The sequence below is a fragment of the Pelophylax lessonae genome (genome assembly GCF_965119305.1).
Source record: "Pelophylax lessonae genome assembly, chromosome: 11".
Lineage (NCBI taxonomy): Eukaryota > Metazoa > Chordata > Amphibia > Anura > Ranidae > Pelophylax > Pelophylax lessonae.
In genome coordinates this window covers 89,174,204-89,188,525 of record NC_138778.1, presented here as the reverse complement: position 1 = coordinate 89,188,525, position 14,322 = coordinate 89,174,204, and the positions used below count along the sequence as shown (strand labels likewise).

The 14,322-nt window shown below is 45.7% G+C and overlaps 1 protein-coding gene across 2 annotated transcripts in view; it reads left to right on the top strand.

The window, feature by feature from the left end:
* Positions 1-205: 205 nt before the first annotated feature.
* Positions 206-14,322, top strand: part of FBXL20 (F-box and leucine rich repeat protein 20) — a 266,578-nt gene continuing 252,461 nt past the window's right edge. The window contains exon 1 of one of the 2 annotated variants that reach the window (XM_082272997.1): positions 206-511. In XM_082272997.1, the coding sequence (XP_082129123.1) occupies positions 470-511 (42 nt within the window). In that variant the 5' untranslated portion in view covers positions 206-469. The remainder of the gene's footprint in view (positions 512-14,322) is intronic. The other variant, XM_082272996.1, reaches the window with a different exon arrangement.

Genomic DNA, 14,322 nt, shown 5'->3' with positions numbered 1-14,322 from the left:
TGCCCATATTGGGACTTATGACGTAGGCAGGACCCTGTCCCTTTAAATCCCTGGCTCAACACTTCCTGATAATTCCTCGGGTAAGGAAGACACGTTTCAGTGTTCCGATTCTCTATACAAACTGCACACCGCGCCTCCGGGGGCCCGGACATACAGACTGGAGGGGGGTCAGGCTGGGGATCACCGGGGGTGCCCTGACAGTCCTATAGGCCGGATGCCGGTGCCCAGCCAGTCCCCGCGGCTCCGATCAGCTGTCAGCTGCGAGCTCCGCCCCTTCTTCCTAGAGCGGCCAATCGCGGACGTTAATGCTGGCAGGTGCGGGTGTTATTGTTTTGGGCTAAAGTTAAAGGCCTTAGAGACTGGAGAGGATCCGGGGTTGTGTTACCCCAGTCCGGCTCACCCGGCAGCGAGAAGAGAGCTTCCATACTGTAATATCCGGACATAGAGGGGGAGAAGAACCGCCGCCTCCATGAGGAGAGAGATGAACGGGGTCAGCAAGAGCCGCTTTGAGGTGGGTGATCTAATGGCAGGGTGACAACAAGGGACCCTTTATAGGAGAGCTGGGGGAGGGGACTCCATGGGAGGTCTGTCATAGACCTGTATGGAATGGGGAACATATTACTGATAGTCCTTCTGTCCTGGGATCATTAGAAGTAAGGAGGGCACTATAGATGCAGATTGGTTACTGTGAGTACATACATTGTCAGAACTGAATAGATTTGGGGTACTGGGCCGGTCCTACCATGGGTCCCGCTGGGTCCATTTCCCTCTGTCCTGGGATCATTAGAAGTAAGGAGGGCACTATAGATGCAGATTGGTTACTGTGAGTGCATACATTGTCAGAACTGAGGACATACATTGTCAGAACTGAATAGATTTGGGGTACTGGGCCGGTCCTACCATGGGTCCCGCTGGGTCCATTTCCCTCTGTCCTGGGCTCATTAGAAGTAAGGAGGGCACTATAGATGCAGATTGGTTACTGTGAGTACATACATTGTCAGACCTGAATAGATCTGTGGTACCGGGCCGGTCCTACCATGGGTCCCACTGGGTCCATTTCCCTCTGTCCTGGGATCATTAGAAGTAAGGAGGGCACTATAGATGCAGATTGGTTACTGTGAGTACATACATTGTCAGACCTGATTAGATTTGGGGTACCGGGCCGGTCCTACCATGGGTCCATTGGACCCAGGCAGCACTTGGAGAGGTGCGACAAATTGACTCCCAAGATTTATTTTCCAGCAGGTTTGTGTGCCATTTGTTTGCGGTGCGATACAGGCGTTGTTTCCCGTCTCATACTTTCTGCCTGTAGTGCAAACTGAGGGAGGCGGAGCATCTCCTCTGGGGAACGTCCCTCATGTGATGGCGGTGTGCGCAATGACGTCAGACATCAGCACATTCCATCTCACGCAGGAAAGGATGGATCTTCTAGGGTGGTGCCCACGGCAGGCCCAGGAGTGACCGGAGGACTGGCAATGGGTGTTTGGTGGACCGGTCCGGTGGGGAGTTATGGAAGAAGATAGCCGTGTGTAAATAATATTTTCTAAATTGTTCTATTTATATAAAATAAATGGATGTGGGGGCTTTTTGTTGGGTGTGATTTTTCATTCTTGGGCCAGTCCTGTTGTGATAAGAGTGGGACAGTAATGTGTCCTGGTACATGACACTGGGTTCAACAGTAGAATGGCCTTTGGAAGAACAGTAGTGAGCTGTGCCTGGGATTGAGTGATAAGGAGACAGGTGGTACCTCTGTTGAACAAAGAAATCTGATGATCCCATTCTAGATCTGTTAGGGTAGGGGATTCCATTCTAGATCTGTTAGGGTAGGGGATTCCATTCTAGATGTGTCAGGGTAGGGGATTCCATTCTAGCTGTGTCGGGTAGGGGATTCCATTCTAGCTGTATCATGGTAGGGGATTCCATTCTAGCTGTATCATGGTAGGGGATTCCATTCTAGATGTATCAGGGTAGGGGATTCCATTCTAGCTGTGTCAGGGTAGGGGATTCCATTCTAGCTGTGTCAGGGTAGGGGATTCCATTCTAGCTGTGTCAGGGTAGGGGATTCCATTCTAGCTGTGTCAGGGTAGGGGATTCCATTCTAGCTGTGTCAGGGTAGGGGATTCCATTCTAGATGTATCAGGGTAGGGGATTCCATTCTAGATCTGTTAGGGTAGGGGATTCCATTCTAGATGTATCAGGGTAGGGGATTCCATTCTAGCTGTGTCAGGGTAGGGGATTCCATTCTAGCTGTGTCAGGGTAGGGGATTCCATTCTAGCTGTGTCAGGGTAGGGGATTCCATTCTAGCTGTGTCAGGGTAGGGGATTCCATTCTAGATGTATCAGGGTAGGGGATTCCATTCTAGATCTGTTAGGGTAGGGGATTCCATTCTAGATGTATCAGGGTAGGGGATTCCATTCTAGCTGTGTCAGGGTAGGGGATTCCATTCTAGCTGTGTCAGGGTAGGGGATTCCATTCTAGCTGTGTCAGGGTAGGGGATTCCATTCTAGATGTATCAGGGTAGGGGATTCCATTCTAGATCTGTTAGGGTAGGGGATTCCATTCTAGATCTGTTAGGGTAGGGGATACCATTCTAGATGTGTCAGGGTAGGGGATTCCATTCTAGATGTATCAGGGAAAGGGATTCCATTCTAGATGTATCAGGGTAGGGGATTCCATTCTAGATGTGTCAGGGCAGGGGATTCCATTCTAGATCTGTTAGGGTAGGGTAGGGGATACCATTCTAGATGTGTCAGGATAGAGGATTCCATTCTAGATGTGTCAGGGCAGGGGAGATTCCATTCTAGATGTGTCAGGGCAGGGGAGATTCCATTCTAGATCAGTCGGGGCAGGGGGAGAGTCCATTCTAGATCAGTCGAGGCAGGGGGAGATTCCATTCTAGATGTGTCAGGGCAGGGGAGATTCCATTCTAGATGTGTCAGGGCAGGGGAGATTCCATTCTAGATGTGTCAGGGCAGGGGAGATTCCATTCTAGATCAGTCGGGGCAGGGGGAGAGTCCATTCTAGATCAGTCGAGGCAGGGGGAGATTCCATTCTAGATCTGTCAGGGCAGGGGAGATTCCATTCTAGATCTGTCAGGGCAGGGGGGATTCCATAGTAGATCTGTCGGAGGCAGGGGGGATTCCATAGTAGATCTGTCGGAGGCAGGGGGGATTCCATAGTAGATCTGTCGGAGGCAGGGGGGATTCCATAGTAGATCTGTCGGAGGCAGGGGGGATTCCATAGTAGATCTGTCGGAGGCAGGGGGGATTCCATAGTAGATCTGTCGGAGGCAGGGGGATTTCATAGTAGATCTGTCGGAGGCAGGGGGATTCCATAGTAGATCTGTCGGAGGCAGGGAGGATTCCATAGTAGATCTGTCGGAGGCAGGGGGGATTCCATAGTAGATCTGTCGGAGGCAGAAAACCTGCTTAAACGGGCAGACTTGTACCCACTCATCTGGGAAGTTGCATGTGATTTAGGGGCTTTGACCAGCCTTGAACCCAGACAGTCTGTGTCCAGGGCTGATCGCTGCATATCGATTACATGTGAGTGACTGGGATTAGCGGTGGGATCCGGTAGCCTCCCATTGCTTTCAGTAGGGCAGGTGTCTCCAAACGATGGCCCTCCAGTTGTTCAAGAACTACAATTCCCATCAGGTCTGTGAATGTCAGAGTTTTACAATGCCTCATGGGACATGTAGTTCCGCAACAGCTGGAGGGCCTTAGTTTGGGGATCCCTGCATTAGGGGGGTTACCCACAGCTAACTAATGGGAACCGGATTCCCAAGTAAACGCTGTTGGACACAATTGTGAATGTCCTAAATCTTTTATTTATTCTTGTATACCAACTTGCTGCCCACACTAGTGTACCATGAGCTGTAGCTATAGTAATTCCTAGTGGTTTCCCGACACCTGAAGTTTCCTGCATGTCAAAAGGTTGGAGAGAATTTGCTTTTATATATAATAAAGGCCCTTTAGAAGACAACCACCTGATTGAATAAAAAAAAAAAAAAATGCAAAGGTTAGATACTTATTGCAAACCTCCAAAATCTAGATACATTCTAAATATACCAAGTAAACAGAAAAAATACGAATGGAGTAAAACCTAGTATTACAAAGTTATACCTAATGTAAGTCACTGGGCTTAAAACTTTTGTAGAACCATAAAAAAATCCCACATTTCTATATAATAAAATATTTATAAATGGCATAGTGGGATTTTTTGTTTTTTTACTACCCCTTTAGCACCCCAATGGCTCGTTTACATTTGCTCTTGAGGGGTGGTAAAACCCCATGGTTGAGCCATGTTTTTCCCCAATGAAAGGCTTGCCTTTTTGCTGCAGAGGTGTACACATGCAGAAGCAGGGATTGTACCCCCTGTCCGATTCAGCGGACCCAACCAATGGGGGGCCTGCTGCAACCTCCGCATACAAGTGGTTGTCTGGTATTTAAGGCATTAAAACAGGCAGTGAGAAGGTGATACAATGCCCCCCTCACCCCCTATTCAATTCTTTCTGAAGAAAGCGAGCAAAGCATGTGTAAAAGAGCCCTTAGGCCCTGTTCACACCTGAGCATTTTTTCAGCTCGTAAAACGCTAATCCCTGAAGTTTCAAAATGCCCAACAAGCAAAATCCTATTCACTTCAATGGCCCCTGTTTACATATGATCGTTTAGTCGCCTGAAGAAAAAGAGTACACAAGCTTTTTTTTTTTTTTTTTTTTTGCCAGATTACAAGCGTTTTTGGTCAAATGTCAATGTCTGCCTCCAAACACCTGCAAAAAATGCCCAAAAAACACCTGAAAACAATACGCTCAGGTGTGAATGGAGCCTTACTGTTTCTTTTGGTTTAGGCTCCTTTTTACACCTGAGTATTAACGATATACTGGCGTTTTTTTGTACTTTTTTATTTATTTTTTTAAGCTTTTCTTTGTAGCTTTTAACAAGCTTTTTTTTAAGCATTTTAACAGTGTAATGCAAGAGTTTTACAGCTTCATGCATTTTTGTTTAGCCAATAGAAAGCACTAGCGGGAGGAGAGGAGCTGCTCAAGTCACGCGTTTCTATTGAAGCCTATTGGGCCAAAAAATGCTCGTAATCTGACAAAAAGAAGCTACTTTTTTGAGCTTCAGGCAGCAAAACGCTCATACAGTATCTCACAAAAGTGAGTACACCCCTCCAGATTTTTGTAAATATTTTATCATATATTTTCATGTGACAACACTGAAGAAATGACACTTTGCTACAATGTAAAGTAGTGAGTTTACAGCTTGTATAACAGTGTAAATCCTTCAAAATAACTCAATACACAGCCTTAACCGCTGGCAACAAAAGTGAGTACATCCCTAAGTGAACATGTCCAAATTTGGCCCAATTAGCCATTTTCCCTCTCCGGTGTCATGTGACTCTATAGTGTTACAAGATCTAAGGGTGTGTTAAATTTGGTGTTATCGCTCTCTCTCTCATACTGGTCACTGGAAGTTCAACAAGGCATCTCATGGCAAAGAACTCTGAGGATCTGAAAAAAAGAATTGTTGCTCCACATAAAGATGGCCTAGGCTAGGGATGCACCGAAATTTCGGCCACTGAAATTATCGGCCGAAAATGAGCCTATCCCATTTCGGCCGATAATGGGTTAACAATGCCAAAATTAATGGCCGCCGTGAGGAAGGAGGAGGGCGCAGCGCAGGTTTTAAAAGTCCAGCCTCTGGCCGCCAGCCCGCCTCTCAATGACGTCCCTACTACTACGATGTGTGTATGAATGAAGTGTCATACCGGGCAGGCGAGCGGCCGCTAATAGATATAACTATGTGAGCCTTCACTTCACTGTCAGCGGGACTGTGTGTGAATGAACTGACCTGACACCGGGCGGGGGGAGCGGCCGCTAATAAATATAACTATGTGAGCCTTCACTTCCCTGTCAGGCATGTATCTCCGCTGACAGGGAAGTGAAGCTCACATAGTTATAGTTATTAGCGGCCGCTCCCCCCGCCCGGTGTCAGGTCAGTTCTTTCACACACAGTCCTGCTGACAGGGAAGTGAAGCTCACATAGTTATAGTTATTAGCAGCCGCTCCCCCCGCCCGGTGTCAGGTCAGTTCTTTCACACACAGTCCTGCTGACAGGGAAGTGAAGTGAAGCTCACATAGTTATATCTATTAGCGGCTGCTCGCCCGCCCTCCCGCCCGGTGTGTCACTTCATTCATACACAGATCGTAGTAGTGACATCACCGGGAGGCGGGCCGCCGGCCAGAGGTGCTTCTTTTGAATGAAGGACACCGGAGGAGTACTCAGCAGAGTGACAGTAAGGAGATTGAATCATTGGGATGGGGAGGGATGCTGAGGCAGTGGGGGGGGGGGGGGGGAAGCTGAGGCGAGCTTACCATTGGTATTAGTATTATGCAGCATGAGGGGTTAATGTATTGCCACTGCTGGTCACTCATCTATTAGTGACCGACCAGTGGCAGTTAATTGTGCTGCATTAGTGCAACCAGGATCAGTGCAACCAGTGTTAATTAACACTGATACTGGTTGCACTAATGCAGCACAAAGGGGTTAATTAACTGCCACTGGTCGGTCACTAATAGATGAGTGACCAGCAGTGGCAATACATTAACCCCCCCCATGCTGCATAATACAAATACCATTGGTAATTAAATTAACCTCTTGCCAACCCATCACAGTACATATACTGTGACAGGGTGGCAGCGACAGGTGTACGTCGCTACCTGTTTTTGGTGTCCCTCTTCTATCTATTTTTAAAAAAAAAATTTGGGGAAAAAGTCATTTTCGGTTAAGGACATCCTGCATTTTCGGTTTCGGCCCAGAATTTTCATTTCGGTGCATCCCTAGCCTAGGCTATAAGAAGATTGCCAAGACCCTGAAACTGAGCTGCAGCACGGTGGCCAAGACCATACAGCAGTTTAACAGGACAGGTTCCACTCAGAACAGGCCTCGCCATGGATGACCAAAGAAGTTGAGTGCACGTGCTCAGCGTCACATCCAAAGCTTGTCTTTGGGAAATAGACGTATGAGTGCTGCCAGCATTGCTGCAGAGGTTTAAGGGGTGGCGGGTCAGCCTGTCAGTGCTCAGACCATATGTTTCACACTGCATCAAATTGGTCTGCATGGCTGTCATCCCAGAAGGAAGCCTCTTCTAAAGATGATGCACAAGAAAGCCCGCAAACAGTTTGCTGAAGACAAGTAGACTAAGGACATGGATTACTGGAACCATGTCATGTGTTCTGATGTGACCAAGATAAATTTATTTGGTTCAGATGATGTCAAGCGTGTGTGGCGGCAACCAGGTGAGGAGTACAAAGACAAGTGCCTACAGTCAAGCATGGGAGTGTCATGAAATCCAAAAAACAAACAGAGGGTGCACTGGCCTAGCGCATTATCCTCCAATGATAGGCTTTATTGAATAATAAGTAGTTATACTCACAAATGTTTAAAAAACCACATCAAATCGGAACATCTGGAACAATCTGTGTCACGTTAACAGGTGTAATGTCCTCGATAGATGAAGCCATCATCCATCAAGGACATTGCACCTGTTAACTTGACACATATTCTTCCAGATGTTCGAATTTAATGTGGCTTTTTTAAACGTTTGTTTGTGAGTATAACTACTTATATTCAGTAAAGCCTATTATTGGAGGATAATGCGCTAGGCCGGTGCGCCCTCTGTTTTTTGATTTTAGTGCCTACAGACATCCTCAGTCTTAAAGGGCAGCAAGGCTAAGGCCATTTGGGAAGCCAAGTGTGAGTACTGTGGAGCAACACCTTTTGAATTGTTTGGTTGGTGGACCCTGCCTCTGGGCGCAGGAGAGAGGTGTGTAGCATCAAAATTTGTTTTGGGGTGGGAGCGTCATGGTCTGGGGCTGCATAAGTGCTGCCGGCACTGGGGAGCTACAGTTCATTGAGGGAACCATGAATGCCAACATGTACTGTGACTTACTGGAGCAGAGCATGAGCCCCTCCCTTCGTAGATTGGGCCGCAGGGCAGTATTCCAACATAACGAACCTAAATACACCTCCAAGACGACCACTGCCTTACTAAAGAAGTTGAGGGTAAAGGTGATAGACTGGCCAAGCATGTCTCCAGACCTAAACCCTATTGAGCCTCTGTGAGGCATCCTCAAATGGAAGGTGGAGGAGCACAAGGTCTCTAACATCCACCAGATCCTTAATGTTGTTATGGAGGAGTGGCAGAGGATTCCGTGGCAACCTGTGAAGCTCTGGTGAACTCCATGCCCAAGAGGACTAAGGCAGTTCTGGAAAATAATGGTGGCCACACAAAATTGTTTCTTTGGGCCCAATTTGGATGTTCACTTAGGGGTGTACTCACTTTTGTTGCCAGCGATTTATACAATAATGGCTGTGTGTTGAGTTATTTTGAGGGGACAGCAAATAGCAAATTTACACTGTTATACAAGCTGTACACTCACTACTTTACATTGTAGCAAAGTGTCGTTTCTTCAGTGTTGTCACATGAAAAGATATAATAAAATATTTACAAAAATGTGAGGGGTGTACCGTATTTTTCGGACTATAAGGCTCACTGAAAATCCTAAAATTTGATCAAAAACTGGCAGTGTGCCTTATATATGAAAATAGTTTGAAAATTTACCGTTAACTGGATGGTTTGACCAAAGGGGTGCAACCACTGGACAGAAGTGTCAAAAACTGGATGATGGAAGGAGAGCACTCCTTCACGAAGACCGGGAGGCGACGCCGGGCCAGTTATGCCACTTTGTGCCAGTGGATATTGGATGCCGGGCATAAAGTATCCGCCAGAACTGTCATCCGAGGGTTCGCGATGAGCACCTGCCAGTAAACCTCGCGCGGATCAACGTTCCAAAAGTGCTCCTTATATATGAAAATAGTTTGAAAATTTACCGTTAACTGATACTGCGCCTTATAGTCACGAAAATACGGTAATCATTTTTTTGAGATACTGTATGTGCACAGGGGCCATTGAAATGAATGGGATTTTGCTTATTTGGTGTTTTGGAGCTTCAGAGTTGAGCGTTTTACAAGCTGAAAAAGGCTCGGGTGTGAACAGGGTCTCCTTTAGGTATTTCGACTTACTTGTTGTTATCATGGAGGCTACAGAATGTGTAATATGACTCTCTTTTTTTAGGACAACTGTCTACCTGTGTTGGGATATATGTGATATAGTCATCCTGTGACCAGAACCTGCCAAGACCAGGCCCTCGTATTGCATGACTGCTATACCTAGAATACATACTAGACTGGCATATAATTGTGATATCACCAAATCTGGGTGTAGGATGTATGTCCAGCAGTTAGAATAGTTCAGTGGCTAATATATTGCATGCTACAGATTTCCACGGTTTCCCTTTTTATTGTTGGTTATCGGATTAATGATAGAAGGTGATTTATGAAGGATGATTACATGCTTTAGTTATGCGTTAGCTGTCACACCTGTACACCAGATACAGACCTGCACAATTGCAATAATCTTGTCATTTATCTAAGAAAACATACTGCCTTTTTTTTTTTTTTTTTTTTCTTCTTCTTAGGACAAACAAGGCTTTCTTTTGGTTACATTGTCCTGCATAGATGATTGTATATACTGTATATTTTTTATGCAGTCTATAGACAGAAAAAGTAACCATACTAAAAATCAAACCCCAATGCTCAATCCTCTTTCAGGACAGCATCATGTGATGATCCTACCCTCTACTACCCATACATCCTTGGGTTTCAGTGTGGTTATACCAGAAAGATGCCTGCACCTACAGGCATCATCCCGGTACCATTATTTTCAGCCCGCGATTCTGTAGAAGGCAGAAGTGATCTCAGTGGCTAATTAACCACTCGATCACTTCTGCGGGTGGTGGAAGAAAGGCCCACACCCCCTCCCACCACCTCTTCCGGGCTTTCCAGTCCCATCAGAGAGGCTGGGAGCGATGCAAAGATGGCTGCCTGGGACAGAGAGAGAGGGAAAGACTTTGTCCCCCCCCCCCCTCTCTCTCTCTCTCTCTGTAACCCTGGAAACCAGGAGTGACCGGTATTCATCACTTCCGGTTCTGCCGCTTTGTTTACCTGGCTACCAGAGAAGCAGCCAGTCTCGGTCCGATTGGCTGCATGGGGGGGGCAAGAGGAGAGATTTGGGATCTAATAGACCACAAATCTCTCCATAAAGAGGACATGTCACAACCCCATGCAATCACAAGGGAGTTTGTATAGTGTGTGTATCTATCTATCTATCTATCTGTCTGTTAAATTCAAAGCGCCACCGTGCTTACGCGCAAATGCGAATGCATACGTTACTCCCGCACGCCTATGTAAACAGTGGACGCATCACACATGTGCGGTATTGTCGCGTACATCATAGCAAGAGCAATAATTCTAGCACCAGACCTCCTGTGCGTCGCCTATAGAGAATTTTAGGCATGGTAGTTTGCCGCCATTCCACAGGCAGACGCAATTTTATAGCATGACATGTTGGGTCCTCGATTGTAACCTCAACTTTCACAATGTACAAAAAAATTGGGCTAACTTTAGGCTCCGTTCACATCTAGGCGTTTTTGGGGAGTTTTTCTGCTCTAGGATCAGCTCTCAAAACGTCCAACAAGACAAATCCTATTCATTTCAATGGCCCCTTTTCACATCTGAGCGTTTTGACGCTGTTTACAAAACGCCCAACGCTCAAAAAAGTACATGAGCTTCTTTTTGGGCAGATTACAGGCGTTTTCCATTGGTATCTATTCAATCAAAAAATGCCTGCACAAAAAACGCCTGTAAATCGCGGTAAAAAACGCGCGAAAAACGCTACGCTCAGGTGTGAATGTAGCCTTACTGTGGTTTGGTTTGTTTGTTTTTTTTTCTTTTGCCAAAAAAATAGGATTTGAAAAACTGATGCTCAAATACCGTGTGACATAAATAAATTGCAACACACACCATTTTATTCTATAGGGTCTCTGCTAATAAAAAAATATACTGTTTTGGGGGTTCGAAGTAATTTTCTAGCAACAAAAAAGTAGATTTTTACATGTAGGAGCGAAGTGTCAGAATAGGCTTGGGAAGGAGGTGGTTAAAGGCTCCTCCCACCCTCTCATCACGCTTGTTTTATAAAAAAAGACCAAAACTTTTTTAATTTCTTCCTGACTGGGTGGCTAATAGGTACTGACCTATTACAGGCCTACCTCTGGTTTCAGGTTCACTGTGGCCTGTTTATGCTAATAATGGAGGTGCCCGACCTTTGACATGTTTCTTGTAATCAGGATAGGTAGTGTTGACAGGAAGTGTGAGGACACAGGGTGGCACGAAGGCAGCTGTAGCGGGTAGCGCCAGCTGGGGTTTGCAGGAAGGCGATGACTATAGATCACTAGGCAGGAACCTGGAATTGAACACGGTGACACTTGATTGGCAGACAGAAGCCAAAAGGTTATCAAAAGCTGGGCAGCGAGGTACAGGAACATCAGGCAGAAACACAAACTGGGATCGGCACACAGATTGGCAGTGAAGTACAGAAACACAAGTCAGAAGCAGAGTCAGAATACAAGCCGAGGTCACAGCAGGCTGGCAGAATTTCAATGACCGGTAAGGGGCAAGCTGAATCGTACATGGGTAAGCAGGTCAAGGCTAAGGTAAAGCAGGAACAAGCTGCAGACCACTCGGCAATCCATCCATGTCAGCTTAAATTTAGTGCCAGTGCCTGCATGTATGCATCTGCACATATGCTTTCGCCACACGTTAATGCTAGCGCTTTGCTTAAACTTAGTATGTGCATGAGCCAGCCTTCTCATTCAGGGTGGGCCCAAAACAATGCCCGTATCAGTCTCTTGGCATGAATATTGGCTCCTGGCTCCCATGAGTTTTCTTCTGGATCATAACCTTTCCATTAAATACTGAATAGCGCCCCTTTTCTTGCAGCCCGCAGTTGTTTCAACTTCATATTCTTCATTGCCATTGAGTACTGTAGGTGCCGGTGGACCTGACTTGCGTCCAGGAAACTGATCTAGTCTTGAGGGCTTTAAAAAGAATACATGAAAGACTGGTTACATTTTGTGTGTTTCTAGGAGTGAAAGTTCTTTAGCTGCTGGATTAATTTGTCTCTTGATGGCAAATGGACCAATATATTTAGGTCCTAACTACTTGGACGGACATGACCATTTTAGATTAGCAGTTGACAGCCAAACTTTGTCACCTAGTTTGAGATCCAATTTTCCTCTTCTCCTTTCAATGAAAACATTTCTTATTGTCTCGCGGGGCCTTGGTAATAGCTTCTTGCAGCACCTTTTGTTATTTGACTGCAATCATTTCAGCTTTTCCTGGCTGCGGGAACAGAAAAATCAGGCGTGGTATCAGGTAAGAAGGTTGGAAAATATCCATAGTTTGTAAAGAATGGTGTCTGTCCTGTGCCCGAGTGAACTGCATTATTGTAAGCAAATTCTGCCAGGGGAAGGAGTGATGCCCAATTATCTTGCACAACAGATGAAAAGCACCAAAGGTACTGCTCCAGTGTTTGATTTGTATGTCCAGTCTGGCCATTTGTTTGCGGATGGTAGACTGAAGAAAAAAGTTTTAATCTTCAGTGTCCTGTAAGGATCCCTCCAAAACCTAGATGTATATTGTACTCCTCAGTCTGAAGTGTTCCTGCCAAGCACCCCATGAAGTCTGACCACTTCTTTGACAAAGGTGCAGTCTCTATTGCTGAGGGAGTACCCAACATGGGTATGAAATGAGCCATGTTGGTTAAGCTGTCGACTACCACGAAGATGGTAACAAAATCTTTTGGATGGAGGGAGCTCATCATTAAAGTCCATACTGATCAGGCCTTCTGGGAATGGGTAAAGGCCTTAGAAAACTCTTGGATTTAGTTTTGTCATTCTTGCTTCCAATGCAAACTCCCCAGGTCCTGACATAATTTTGGGAGTCTGACCTTAAACTAGGCCAGCAAAAGGAGCATTTTACAAGTTCTGTTGTTTTTAAATACCCCAAAATGTCCCTGCAAAGGATGGTCGTGACAGACTGAATATTCTGGAAGGTATATTTGAAGGTACAGACCCCTTCTGGTTCTGTAGGAATAGTCCTTGTTCCTGAAGATGGACATCTCGTGGTAGGACATCCTTTTATAGATGCTTGTTTCACCTGAGTAATCAGATCTGCTTGTAACAGCAAAAAGGAAAAAGAGTGAAGGAAACAGAGGGGCTGTTCCTAAAAGAGGTTGCAAAAAGGGATGCTCACGATAGTGAGCATCCCTTTTTTAGGAACAGCCTCTCTGTTTCCTTCACTCTTTTTCCTTCAGTATTCTTTGGTTGCGGTGGCTCCCTGCGTACTAATATACCGATTGGGAATCCCCGTCGGTGCCCTGGATGTTAAGTGACCATGTGCCTTGCTAGCAAGTCACAATTGGCCCCATAGTTCTCCACACTAGTCCATTCTATATTGTAACAGCAAAAAGCTTTAGGCAGGCAGAATTGTGTTGCTCGTCTGGATACGTGTGTAACAATGCATCTGGATTGACATTCTTGGAACCTGTCCTGTAAGTATGTGGAAAGTGAAGTGAGAGAAAAATAATTACCACCTGGCTCAAAGAAGTCTTAATCGCTTGTCCATTCTGAGGTACTCTGACATTCAAAATAGGATGAGCTGCCCCTTCTAGCAAGAAGCCCTATTCTTCCAGGGCTGACTTGATTGCCTGCAGCTCACGATCCTTCACATTTTATACTGCACTGTCCAACAGAGTTTTCAAAAAAAAAAAAAAAAAAGCAATGGGATGTAAGAGCGACTTCACGCCTTGGCGCTGTGACAGGATGGCACCTGCTGCATTTTCTGAGGCATCCACCTTGAGGATGTAAGGTGATGCAGGGTCTGGATGTTGCAAAATTGGTGCTGTGGTGAATAAAGTCCTTAGCTGGTAAAATGCGGCTTGTGCTGAGGATATCTATTAGAATTGAAAACTTTGCTTTGTCAGCTGGGTAATGGGAGGAATGAGGGCAGAGAAATTTTGTATAAACTTGTGATCAGAATTGTCAAAACCCCAAAATCTTTGCATGCTCTGTCTGTTGGTACAGGCTATTTAGGGAAAGACTTGACTTTCTGGGGGCCCCTGGTAATGCCTGAGATAAGTCCCAGAAATCGGATTGTTTTTCAAATTCACATTATTCAGCTTTTGCATATAGTTTGTGCTCTCGTAGACAGCCAACTACCTTTTAACATGCTGCTCACGGTGTACCTCTATGGATTTTGAGAAGATGAGGATGTCACTGAGATATATGATCAGAGACTTTCTTGATCTTTTCATGAATATATAATTTATGAAATGCTGAAAGGTTGCTGGTGCATTACACA